Genomic DNA, 12,096 nt, shown 5'->3' on the forward strand with positions numbered 1-12,096 from the left:
TTTTTTTTTTTTGCCAAATCTTTCCAAAGAAACGGTACTTACGATAGTCAGATAGTGAGTACACATCATCCTTTTAAAATTAAAAAAAAAAAAAAAGAGTACACATCATCCTTATGTGGAGCTATTTGTTTATGGCAAATGTGGCGGCAGCATAGGAGCTTGTTAAAGTCGTATTAAAGTGGGTTTTACTTAATAAAAAAATTAAATAAATAAATAAATAAAAACGTAAAACAAATCCTTATCTTTATTTTAATATTTTTTTTTCTTTTTATAAAGTTGATTCCACACCGAAAAAATATGACATAAAACTATAGAAAAAGATAAAATTGTAAAAAAAAAAAAAGTCAAAAGTTGCTGTTAACGCAATCTTTTGTTTATTTTAGTAGTTCCAATTTATTTCCTTATTTTTTAAATCAACTATTTTTTTAAAATGAACAAATGCACCTAATTTTATTGAGAAAGAGAAAAATTTTATATGGTATTGTTATTTTCTTAGATTACATTTATAATAATTTAACTAAAAAAATGTAATTTTTTGAGAGTATTTACTCATTTCCTAAACATAGAGAATGAAATTGGTTGGTTTTAAAGGTAAGCAAGAGAATTGTGAACTACACGAAACATAAAGGAAAATATCCCCAAAAAAAGCATAGCTCATTTTAAATGATTTTTTCTTGTACAAAAAAATAATTGAGCAAAAATATAATTATATAATCTTAAATAATACAAACTTTAAAATTTTGAATATTTATTTAAAACATAAAAAAAAATTACAATTAAATGAAAAGACTAAGTAGCACAAAAATGGCTAAATTTCATCAGTGATCAATGTAAAGAATTAAAGATACATATTTAATATTTTTATTCTCCACAAGATAATTGGGTGGTGAACTCATTGATTGGCTCATAACGTAAATTCAAAGTTTACAAATTCAATCCATTACATTATTGGTTCATGACACTTCAAAGTGTCTTATGAGTAGAAAATGGAATAATAGTATAGTAAAAAAAAATACTTTTTTTTCCATGAACAAGGCTACAAATACATGTTACCTATCACTTACTTATATAAAAAATAAACTTATATAAAAAAATAAAATACTTTTTTTAACAAGGCCAAAAATAAATATTACTTTTGCCGTCAAGATACATATTAAAATAAGAAATCATTGGATAAAAAAAATTTAATTTAATTCCTTTTTAAATCAAATTAGAATACTTTTAAAATGTATTGACTTTTGTGACGTTGTCTATATTGAATCTCAGGATAAAACTTCAAAATGAAGTTTATTAGGACCTAGGGTAAAAGTGTCTGTAAAAATGGGGTGAGGTTTGGGTTCAGTGTCTAGTTGTACTAGACCCATTAAAATTATAATACGTATCTACTTTTGAACACATGTTATTATCTTAATGATCTAGTGCACTACATGCCTAATAATAGAATATGACACTTGATGTCTTTTTTACATTATTTCCAAAACTAACCTTATGGTTTTACTTGAAATCGATTTTCTTAAAAAATCAAATCAGGTGTAACAAAGTCTTTTAATTTTACATATATCTAATTTTATATCTCAATCTGATCCACATCGATAGTAGTAACGGTTAATAATTTAACTTTTCTAAAATTTTGGAAACTTATCCACCTTTGCAAACCACCCTAGCTTTTGTTGACTTATGTGCAAAATGGTATAGACGAGCTTATATCCGTTTGGATATAACTTAATTTTGCTGAAATTGAAATTAAAAACTGAAAATACTGTACCAAAATAAATTTTAAATGTGTGAATAGTGCAGTAGGATCCATTTTTAATGAAAAAGTGGCTGAAAAGTGCGTGAACTGTACATAAACAGCGCATGAACAGTACAAAACAATGCGTGAACAGTAACTTTTGTCCCCAGCTAAAACGCATGCAGAAGGAAAAAAAAATATAAAAAAAAAAGAGGCTGAAAAGCGTCCCCCCCCAAAACGTAGACGCGATAATCTTTATCCAAACGCATACATAGAAAATTCCTTCTGTTATTTGGAAAAAAAAAAAAAAAAAAAAAGCTGTAGAAACCATAGTTATAAAAACTGACAATGAAAATTTATCTTGACAAGATTAAAACTTACTTGAATAATATCCCAAAAACTGATGCTTATTCAAAATTTTTAAAATAATACAAGAATGATTTTTCTGATATAGGGATTATTTTTTCTAATACAAGGAAGGATTTTTTCGGGACTGATAGAGGGAAAATGATTGATAATTTTTTTGCTATGAGCTTCTATATTCTTGCACAGTGACAGAATCTCTGCGTGAATAGTGACTGCATAGTGCATAGTACATAGTGACGAATGAACAATGCCGCATGGTGACTGTTAGAAGATTGTTGAGGACCGTTTTTTCGGCCACGTGACATTATTTCATTGGCAACCCATGCCACATCAACATATTATTGATTTTTTGGGTAAATCTCTTTAAAGCCTAGAATAAGCTCATATCTCATTCAACTAGATGGATTGGGCTCACATGGCCCACGAGATCCTTACTTCAAGAGGCAGATTCATGGTCCACATTTCCTCTTTATCAATTGGGATTATAATCCCACGACATCATCAACATCAACATATGGATCGGGCTTAAACGATGAATCAAAACTCACGGCCCATATTACCTCTCTTACACTCATGGTAAGAGGCTTCTTCAACAAGAGCCCATATTTACACAAAATGACAACAAAACCCAAGGTACGTCATCTCATCTTCGGCTTATGATCCAAGCTCATAAGTTTCTTTTGGAAAATTTTGGGAGTCGTGATTTGGAGAGCTAAGAGGTATGTTCAGTAAAGTTTCAGTGGTTTAAAATTGATAAAAGAGGCATGTTGCTTGGCGTGTCTTGTCTAACTCCCTGAATTCTGACAAGTCCGTGTGTGGCGAGTAATATATGGTAAGCATCTCTTATCGTATAGCACTTTAGATGATAAAATTCTCTATTGCTCTTTTCCTAAAACTTAACTTTCATCATATGACAAATGCTCAATATCCCCAGCCATCTAACTGCTGGGAAAATATCTGTTCATTTAATCCCCAGCTGTTGCTATACAAATTTAGAAATTTCATTATATTATTCTACATAAATCTCATTACTTCTTTCAGCTAAAATCTAACTCAAACACGTGGCCTAATTTGATTGGCTATCTTTTATCTCTCTTTATACAAAATATTCATGATATCTCTAATACCCAGCTGTTGTTTGCCACAATTAGACCATATATTTCTCTGCTAGCTGCTAGAGCAAAGCATTAAACACTCTTCTTACTCACCAATATTATGTCACAACACAATGAGGCCTTGACGAGTTCTCTAAAGTTTCATTAACTTTCAACCAATCCTTCTATTACTTGCTAAAAATGTGTTGTAATTGAACCTTGGACCGAAAACACAAACACCCGAAAAAGGAAACATTTCTAGCTGAACCTTAGCATTGTATTCAACACTTGACACCTGGTTGGAATTGATGTCATTAGCCATTTACTGCTGAAATCCCAATAACGAGCTGCTATACCCAAAATAGTAAGATACCCTTCAAAGAGATCTTACCATTTTTTAGCTAAATCCTTGAAATGACCTCTCCAACAGTCTGAAATGACCCATCTGACCTCATTGGTTCTGCCCAAAGCAAACAGCTTTTTCATGATAGCTATCACAATTTTTTCTAACAGTTGGGACAGCTTTTTCGTGATAGCTGTCACAGTTTTTTCTGACAACTGGGATAGCCTTTTCAGAACAGCTGTGACAGCTGACCCAGTAGCCTGAGCATTACTAATTTTTCCTCATTTGGCTAAAACCAAAATCAACTAAAGAAACTACCTTTCTCTTGCTAAAATACTTTCATTTTCTGCTACTTTTTCCCCAGCAACCCTTACCCGAAACAGCAAAAATACATTAAAGCTAAACATACCATTCTTGGCCAAATCTTAAGAGGGATTTTTTGAAGATTCATTGCTAGTTGGGACAGATTTTGGCTAAGATTATTTGCTAAAATACCCCCTTAAACTCAACTCTAAAAGGGATCTTTCATCAACACCTCAAAGGGACACCAATGGAGAGAACAACTCTCTCATAAGCTTCCCTATTTTTTTTCCCTTGAATGATCTTCTGAAACTCTTAATGAAGTACTGAGCTTTTGGGTTTTTAGTTTCTAAATTAGGAACTAAACTCTTCAACCCTTAGCTCATAAATGCCCTTCATAAGCCTTTATACAATCCCAGTAACTTTGCTAAACACACTACAATACTATTACTCTCTTATACTCATTATCTCACTCTCCATATTTTGAAAATATATATATCTTGCTGCCCATATCTTTAAGCATCCATTTCTTCACTTCTCTTACACAATCTTATACACACTTACTACACCATTATATGTAACACACCACAACTCTTCTAAACTCCACTTTCATACTCTCTCACTCTGAAATTATACTGTTTTGCTGCCCATAAACACATCTCAATACTCTTCTACACCTATCTTACTGGTCCTATCTCCAAATGCCTAAACACATCTTCATACTTTTTTCTTACAAAATCTTTCTTCTTGGAAAGCAATTTCTACAACTTCTCTAGCAATTATAATCTTATATTTTTACTATCTTTAATTTACATATCTCTCATACTTCCATATATCATACATATTACAAATGCTACATCCCACAAAGCATCTATATCTTTTGCTATCTCCACATTTCTCAAGAGATACCAAACACTCATATTAAAGCCCTTCTCATGGAAGCCATAAACTTTTATTACTAAATCCTTTTCTCTTAAAAGGCACCAAGATCTCATATCAAAGCCCTTCTCATAGAAGGCACAAATTTATCTTACATAAAACTCTTCTCTTAGAAGGCACAAGTACTCCATACAAAAGCTCTTCTCATGGAAGACAACACTATTTATAACTTCACAACAACTAAAAGAGCATTGTCAAGGGAAAAACTCATTTAAGTGCATGATAAGAGGGGCAAACTTAACCAGCCCCTACACACAGCTGGGCATACTCTCTCTCCCTCTAGTTGCACCCATTTTTCCCCTTCAATCTTGAAGTTATTATGGCAAATTGCCTCTCTACCGCCAGAGTCATTCTGCTGGGATGCTGTCTACTCACTGATGCTACACCGCTGGGGCTACAAACCATTAGAGATAAGTGACTTTGCTTCCTTATCTTTAAATTTATATCATTACATGACTACTTCACATTTAAATACATATTATTTTATTCCAACTACTATTACAAATGTTAATCAATGCTTAAATTCATTTAAATGCATGATAAGAGGGGTAAGCTTAACTAGCCTCTATCGCTGGCATTCTATTGGAATCCTGTCAGCTCATTGATGCTACATAGCTGGGCTACAAACCATACAAAGATAAGTGACTTTACTTCCATATCTTTAAATTTACATCATTGACTCCATGGTTACTTCACCTTTAAATACAAATTGCTTTATTTCAACTACTATTACAATTACTAATCAAAACTATCATATCAAACACATATTACATATTTATTCAACCATTATCGTGATTCTTAGACTTTGGCTTTAATGACTTTGTAGGCTTAAAAGTACGCCGATAGCCGTTGGACCATGTGGCCTAATGTTGAGTTTCGGACGCAACTCTCCAAAAAGAACTTGGGCCTAATAAGGTCATCCTTCCAACGGAGCACACGTGGCTGGGTAACTGAAAGAGACCACATGTTGCATGTATTGTTGTATCATGCCCCCCAAGTCTAGAATTACATGTCATAAAGGAGAACTTGACTCCCAATAATCAAAATCACTTGATCCAGCAGCTCATGACGCTGAGTCATAATAATATTATCTCATTATTATTCATGAAAATGCTATTCCACTTGTCTCTCTATCATTCGAGAAGCTCCACGGCTGCAACATTCTTATTATGAGCTTATTGACTCCATCAAAGAAGTTCTTTCATCATTCCAGCCATAGAGGGTCTCAACGGTAGAAACCCCTCTTACTGCTGGAGATATTCACTATTATCTATCATCCCAGCCATAGAGGGCCTCAGCAGCAGAAAACCCCTCTTCCCACTGGAGATATTCGCTATTATCAGTCATTCCAGCCATAGAGGGTCTTAGCAGCAGAAACCTCTCTTACCGCTGAGGGTCTCCATCATTATCTATCATTCCAATGACAGATGGACTCAGCAGTAGAAACTCCTTTTACCACGGGGCATATTCATCTCTTCAACAAGAGAGAGCCTCATATAGCTGCGTATATCTATTATTACCCAGTAGTTCAATAAGAAAGGGTCTCATCGACAGCAACCCTTTTTATCACTGGACATGTTCATCTCTCCAGCAGTAAAGGGTCTTAGCAACAGATTACCCTTCTTTGGCTGCACTATTACCCAGCAGTTTAACATTAGAGGGCCTTATCAGCAAACCCTCATACACCTGGGCAAATCTATTATTATCCAGCAGCCCAGCAACAAAGGGTTCGATCAACAGTAAGCTCTCACACATTGTTATCCATCACTTTTGCAGCAGCAGGCCTCATCAAGCAGAAAGCCCTCATTTTGCTAAACAATTTATTTTTTGCCCCAACAGTTCAATTAGAAAAGTCCCAGCAAAAAACACTTCTTCAGCTGGATGAATTATTACATCTCAAATACACTAGCCTCATCACACGCACTCCACACGTGCGATTAGGCTCTTTTTTTTTATTTTGAGTTTAATGTAATTTTTCAATTTGAATTTATCTATTGTTATTAAGGTAACACATGAAATAATTTTTAAGAAACTAAAATTTAAGATTTGAAATGGAGTAAACTGCTGGATTTAATGTGTGCTAGTTTTTAGGAAAAAATATATCAAACGTGCATGAGATATATTTAAATGAGAAATGATATGTTCACAACATTTTTACAACAAATCCTAGAGTGTGCTAATTTTTAGGAAAAAAGTTTCTTTGATTTTTTTTTTTTTGAATTTTATTGAATTACAATTTTTACCCCATTTTTTTTAAATTAAGGATTATCTAATTAGATTAGGGATATTTTTAATTTTTTTTGAAATTATAACTAACTTTCTAAATCCTCTTAATATATAGAAATGAGTAACTCTATCTTTGAGAATTTATTAATTTTTATGTTTCTCCTCTTTTGCATAACAAATCAAAGGAACAGAAAGGACCCACATTTTTGTGTATGTACGTTTATGTGAAATAAGTTGCGTGTACTAGTATTTACCCATTAGAAATAGAGTAATGATAGTTCAGATTCAATGTAATTGTACAGCTCAAACTGCATATCCTAACTTTTAGTATAGCTTAGGATAAGTTTAAGCCTTTAAGGTTAACTTAGGGTTAGACTTTCTATATACACTTACCCTTAATGGTCTCATTGTAACACAATGGCTCCATATATGAAAAAGTTGTAGTTGTTTAGGGTTTTCTGCCCGTTAATCCTTACTTCCGCTTTCTCTTTCCTCCCTCACCCTCAGCCCAACATCAACAACTCTAATTTATTTTATTTTATTTTTATTTTTTGGCCCCGCATGACAGAAAAGTGGGAAGGGGGATTTGAATTTTACCTATTCTTTCTCATTCCCATGCCAGCGAAGTACAGAGTTATGGCTAATATCTAAACATGATCTATATAAGCTTGCATATAATACAAAATAGTACCACAACATTTGTTTCACAAATTAATTTCAGATAACTTGATCAGTCAGTTTAATTTTTCTTAAATTTTTAGTTTTGGATTTTGTTCATATATGGATTAGACCAAAGATCTATGCTTGCAATGAACTCCCTATTTTTAGTATAGTAGCTCTAAATTATTTTTCTTTTTTCACATGCAAGAAGTGGAATTTCATAGAAATTCAGCAAAATCAACTTAGGAGGGGGGGGGGGGGGTCATGGTATGTTAAAATATTGAGCATTTATTAATAAATTGAATATTGGAATTTCAAAAAGAAACAAAATATACCCTATAGTTTCAAAAGTAACAAATTAAATTCTGAGATTTCAAAAAGTAATATATTAAACTTCAACCCATTATGTTTGAGGTTTAAATTGCTACCTTTTGGAACCATATTAAACTTCAACCCATTATGTTTGAGGTTTAAATTGCTACTTTTTGGAACCCTCAAGATTATCATGACTAAAGTATTAGTACTTACTATCACAACAAGGCTCTCCCAAACAAAAATTTCTGATTCTGCCCCTAGTTGACATGAAATTGAATAATGTTATCTAAACTCAATTAAAACTAAAGCTGATTATTAATCCATAACATACAGTTTTAAAAAAAAAAAAGAAAAAAAAATTACATTGCTCCATTCTTTTGTTTTTGTTTTTGTTTTAAGGACATTAATAACTTCTCATATAAGCTTACTAACTGAAAATAATTTGTAAACAAAGTTTGACATGAATTTCAACAACATGAGAGGGTCAGCACCCTTTTTTTGTTTTTTTTCTACGTTTGTTTTTGAAGAACTCTGAAAGATAGGGAGGAACCATTCATAGTACGTGCTTTCTAAGACGATTGCTCTTGTACGTTGCTCTCGGTTTCCGGCTTTGGCTCCGAGTCTGCTGATGGAGTAGGTGGTGTGGCTCCATTCTTCTTGTGTGCAGCTGCCTGGAGAACGTGGTGGTAGTTTCCTTTCTCCATGAAGAGCTGAGCAAAATGGTGCTTGCAGTAGAGGTTTCCATCAAGAGCAGCATAGGAAGAATGTGTTAGATGGCACCCACCATGAGCACACCTAAAGCATGTCTTGTGGTAACAGTCTCCTTCCAGTGTCACCTGGAAACCAAGAAAATTAGACAGTTGATTTGGGTGGAGAAAAAAATAATAATCAACCAGCTTCATAACTACACCAAGTTATTTGACAGGGTCAGATTACAATCCACTTATTCATCAACCAAGTTTTAAAGCAAATGTTCATCAAAAAAAAAAGTTTTCAAGCAAATTACTCTGTTACATTTACTTGAACAATGGCTTATTTCTCTTCTTTTAGCATGCCTTACTATTATGATTTCTATAACTTACCTCAATGTTCACATTTTTGTTACCATTTGCAAGCAAGATGGGATGTAATAATGTAAGTGGGAAAGTAAAACCAACCTTCTCTAGAGGATACACCGTTTTTGTGCAAACGGCACATTTGTCTTGGGTTCCACAGAACATGGAAGAAAGTTTGCTTGGACGCCTAGCCTATAAAGATATCAAATTGAATATGTTATTGTTAGTAAAAAAGCAAACAGAAATGATAAATTTGTAGGTGTATTTGAATGTCCCTTGAGATCTTTTATAGCATTTAAAGGCACCCCCATAAAAAGAAAAAATAAAGACCTTTAATTCACAGGACATTCAAACACAAAAGCTAATAGAGTGAAGGATAAACATACCATCTGCTCAGCAGACTTTGCTCCTGCAATTTTGAACACAACACAATACAGCTTATAGTTAGCCACCAAGAAAAAAAATATGTATAAAATTTTTAAAACAGCAAATATAATGGCCTAAAAGAAAAGTCTTACCTGGATGAAAATTCTTGCTGAAATTGCCGGATTCCTTGAAAAGTTGCTCAAAATGAGGCTTGCAGTACAGGATTCCATCCATGGAGGAGTAGGTGCTCATCTGTCAACCATAGGACGGTTAGCCCCTCTTTAATTATTTGAATCATTGCACTTTCAGGATAATGTAAAAATCAATTTGAAGCTTTTACTTTTGAAATTTTTTTAAACTGGTTCGCGAGTTTGTCAGAGTAACACCATATGAACAAGAAATTTTAAAGTATCTTTGAATTGAAAATCAGTTTAGTTTCAAAAGCAACCCAAATGCCTATTTGTCATAGCTATTTTTTTTGTGGTCCATAACTAGCATCCTCTCTTGTGAATCATGCATTTATCATCCTCTTACATAAAGGTGGATACACTTGTGGGTTATGCATATGGGATCCACATTTATATGATAAATAGAATAATTGTTTTGTGGGGGGGTTAAGAAACATCATTAAACATTGGAAGATCGGGTACACTAAATTATTACAGGAATATTGGGAGTTGAAACCAAAATAAGAAAACTGTGATAAAAGATGTATACCGAAAGAAATCCTTTGCAGTGGCTGCATTTGAAGCATGATTTATGATATGGTACCCCTTCAAGGGACATCATATCAACCACATACACAGTCTTGTCACAAGCCTTGCATTTATCTAGAGTTCCTGTAAATGCCATTATGTTTTTTTCTTTTTTTCTTTTTAGGCAAAGATAGGAAACTCTGAATGCTCTTGAAGATGAGGATAAAATATTAAAATGAAATATTTTGATATATTTCAAGTTGTCTGAGGATCAAAGGGAGGTTCAATAGGAAAGCACGGTCATAGGTACCCCAGACAAATGGGATTGAACAAAGTCTTTGATTTTTCTAAACAAAACTCATTTATATCAGATTATGACGGATCCTTAATCGGTGTTAGTTCATGGTGGACAAGTGACTGGAGATCCCATTATTACGAGGCAAAGATGGAAATTTATTGCTGTAATTGTGGATACTCAGAATGAATGGAGCAAAATAAGGTAGGTACTCTGACTTTGTCAATGGTTAAAAAAAATTTGGGATGAAAAATTAAAGCCAACTGTTTTTATTATTGGCTGATTTGGTAGGTAGTTACGTCTGCTATAGATAAATGTTTTGAGTGTCATAATATGCGAACGGTCTTAATTGTGTGAGTCACTCCAGACTGTTCATACTTCATAGGAAAGCCAACCGTCTGATCAGATAATTGTGTCTCATATTATCTGCTATTATCTGCTGCCACTCTTTCCTCGATTTTTAGGGGTGTACTTTGTTGTATTCTAAAGGTACAACCATTAAACGTTAAGGGGTTGTAACTTGCAAGAAGTGCTAGAGCAAACAAACTAAGCTACAGCAAGAAAATCTGCGTAGATTTAGGTTGCAATTGGCACTGGATTATAAGTTTGTTTTTTATTTTATTTTTTATAGCCTTTTAAAATCTTTTTTTTTTCTTTGTCAAAGTACAAGTATACTTTAACACATTTTCAGCCAAAAACTAAATAAGTTATTTCCAAATTGACACAAATCCAATGTTTGAAATTTACTTTTCAATACAAATAGGATTACTATTCTTGGCGTTTTTTAGATTGAAATTTGGACTAGCTAGTTTCTGAAATAAGACCAACATCCCTTGATCTGCCTGTGTATGCTCGGTTTCTGGTAAAGCAGTGAAATCACATAGATCAAAAGTTTACTCTCCAGTCAGTTTAACTTGAAATTCCCTCCACAAGCAATAACTGTGTGGTACTTTGAGAGGCATCCTAGATTGCAAGGTAGAGTTTTAGAGAAGCAACAAAAGAATGTATAGCCAATTCTAATTCATCAATCAATTGATATCCTAACTTGCTGAAAAAGAGGAATTATCATGGAACGGATGTCATACATTGCAATTCTATTAAATTCCTCAAAAATATTTGACTCATTGAAGGGGGAAAAAAAGTATAGCTAATAGGGTATATTAGCATTAAAAAGTGTGCCACTAGGTGAAAAAAAAAAAAAAACTAGTTTAAGTGCAAGGCACATGAGAAATTTGATTATATTATGACCATTAAAAATCTCAAAGACAACTTATAAAATTTAATACACATATTTTATAATTTTGTTGTAACATCAATGAAAGCATGAAGATGAAATAAGAAAACGATGACAAGTGTATTGGTTGAAAAGAAATAAAGGTTTTATTCTTTTTCAGTTACCAACTGCCTATAATCAATTAACAGTTGGAGAGGCACTAATACTAAGAAATCAAAGTTTAAGAACATCCACTTTTTCTTTTCATGATAATTGCATAATAATTTCAATAGGGGCAAGGGAATACTCTTAAGTAATTTTTCATGATAATTATATAATAAATCCCATACTAGAATGTATCCTATGGGGGAAAATGGAAGAAAAATACAAAAGGCCTCTGAACCTCACTAACAGTAGTGAATTTTTAAAAACTCCGAAAAAAAATTTAATTCCCTTTTATGCATAGGGTAAATTACCAGAAACAAGATCCAGTGTAC

General features: G+C 33.1%; 1 protein-coding gene across 1 annotated transcript; it reads right to left on the reverse strand.

The window, feature by feature from the left end:
- Positions 1-8,290: 8,290 nt before the first annotated feature.
- Positions 8,291-10,427, reverse strand: LOC112007714 (LIM domain-containing protein PLIM2b). Its single transcript, XM_024040079.2, has 5 exons — positions 10,114-10,427; positions 9,549-9,648; positions 9,417-9,439; positions 9,133-9,222; positions 8,291-8,811 (listed from the first exon to the last, which is right to left on the reverse strand). The coding sequence occupies exons 1-5, from the start codon at positions 10,246-10,248 to the stop codon at positions 8,545-8,547; spliced, it is 615 nt and encodes a 204-aa protein (XP_023895847.1). The 5' UTR covers positions 10,249-10,427; the 3' UTR covers positions 8,291-8,544.
- Positions 10,428-12,096: the final 1,669 nt, after the last annotated feature.

This window comes from Quercus suber, unplaced genomic scaffold (genome assembly GCF_002906115.3).
Source record: "Quercus suber isolate HL8 unplaced genomic scaffold, Cork oak 2.0 scaffold_384, whole genome shotgun sequence".
NCBI classification, from domain to species: domain Eukaryota; kingdom Viridiplantae; phylum Streptophyta; class Magnoliopsida; order Fagales; family Fagaceae; genus Quercus; species Quercus suber.

Bases quoted from the DNA above. Each gene is read 5' to 3' on its own strand.
- LOC112007714 (XM_024040079.2), bottom strand. From the start codon at position 10,248: ATGGCATTTACAGGAACTCTAGATAAATGCAAGGCTTGTGACAAGACT. The intron at 9,440-9,548 runs GTAAGACTTTTC...TCAAAATTGCAG, and splicing joins CAGCAAGAATTTTCATCCAG to GAGCAAAGTCTGCTGAGCAG. The intron at 8,812-9,132 runs GTTGGTTTTACT...CTTGGTTTCCAG, and splicing joins CGGTGTATCCTCTAGAGAAG to GTGACACTGGAAGGAGACTG.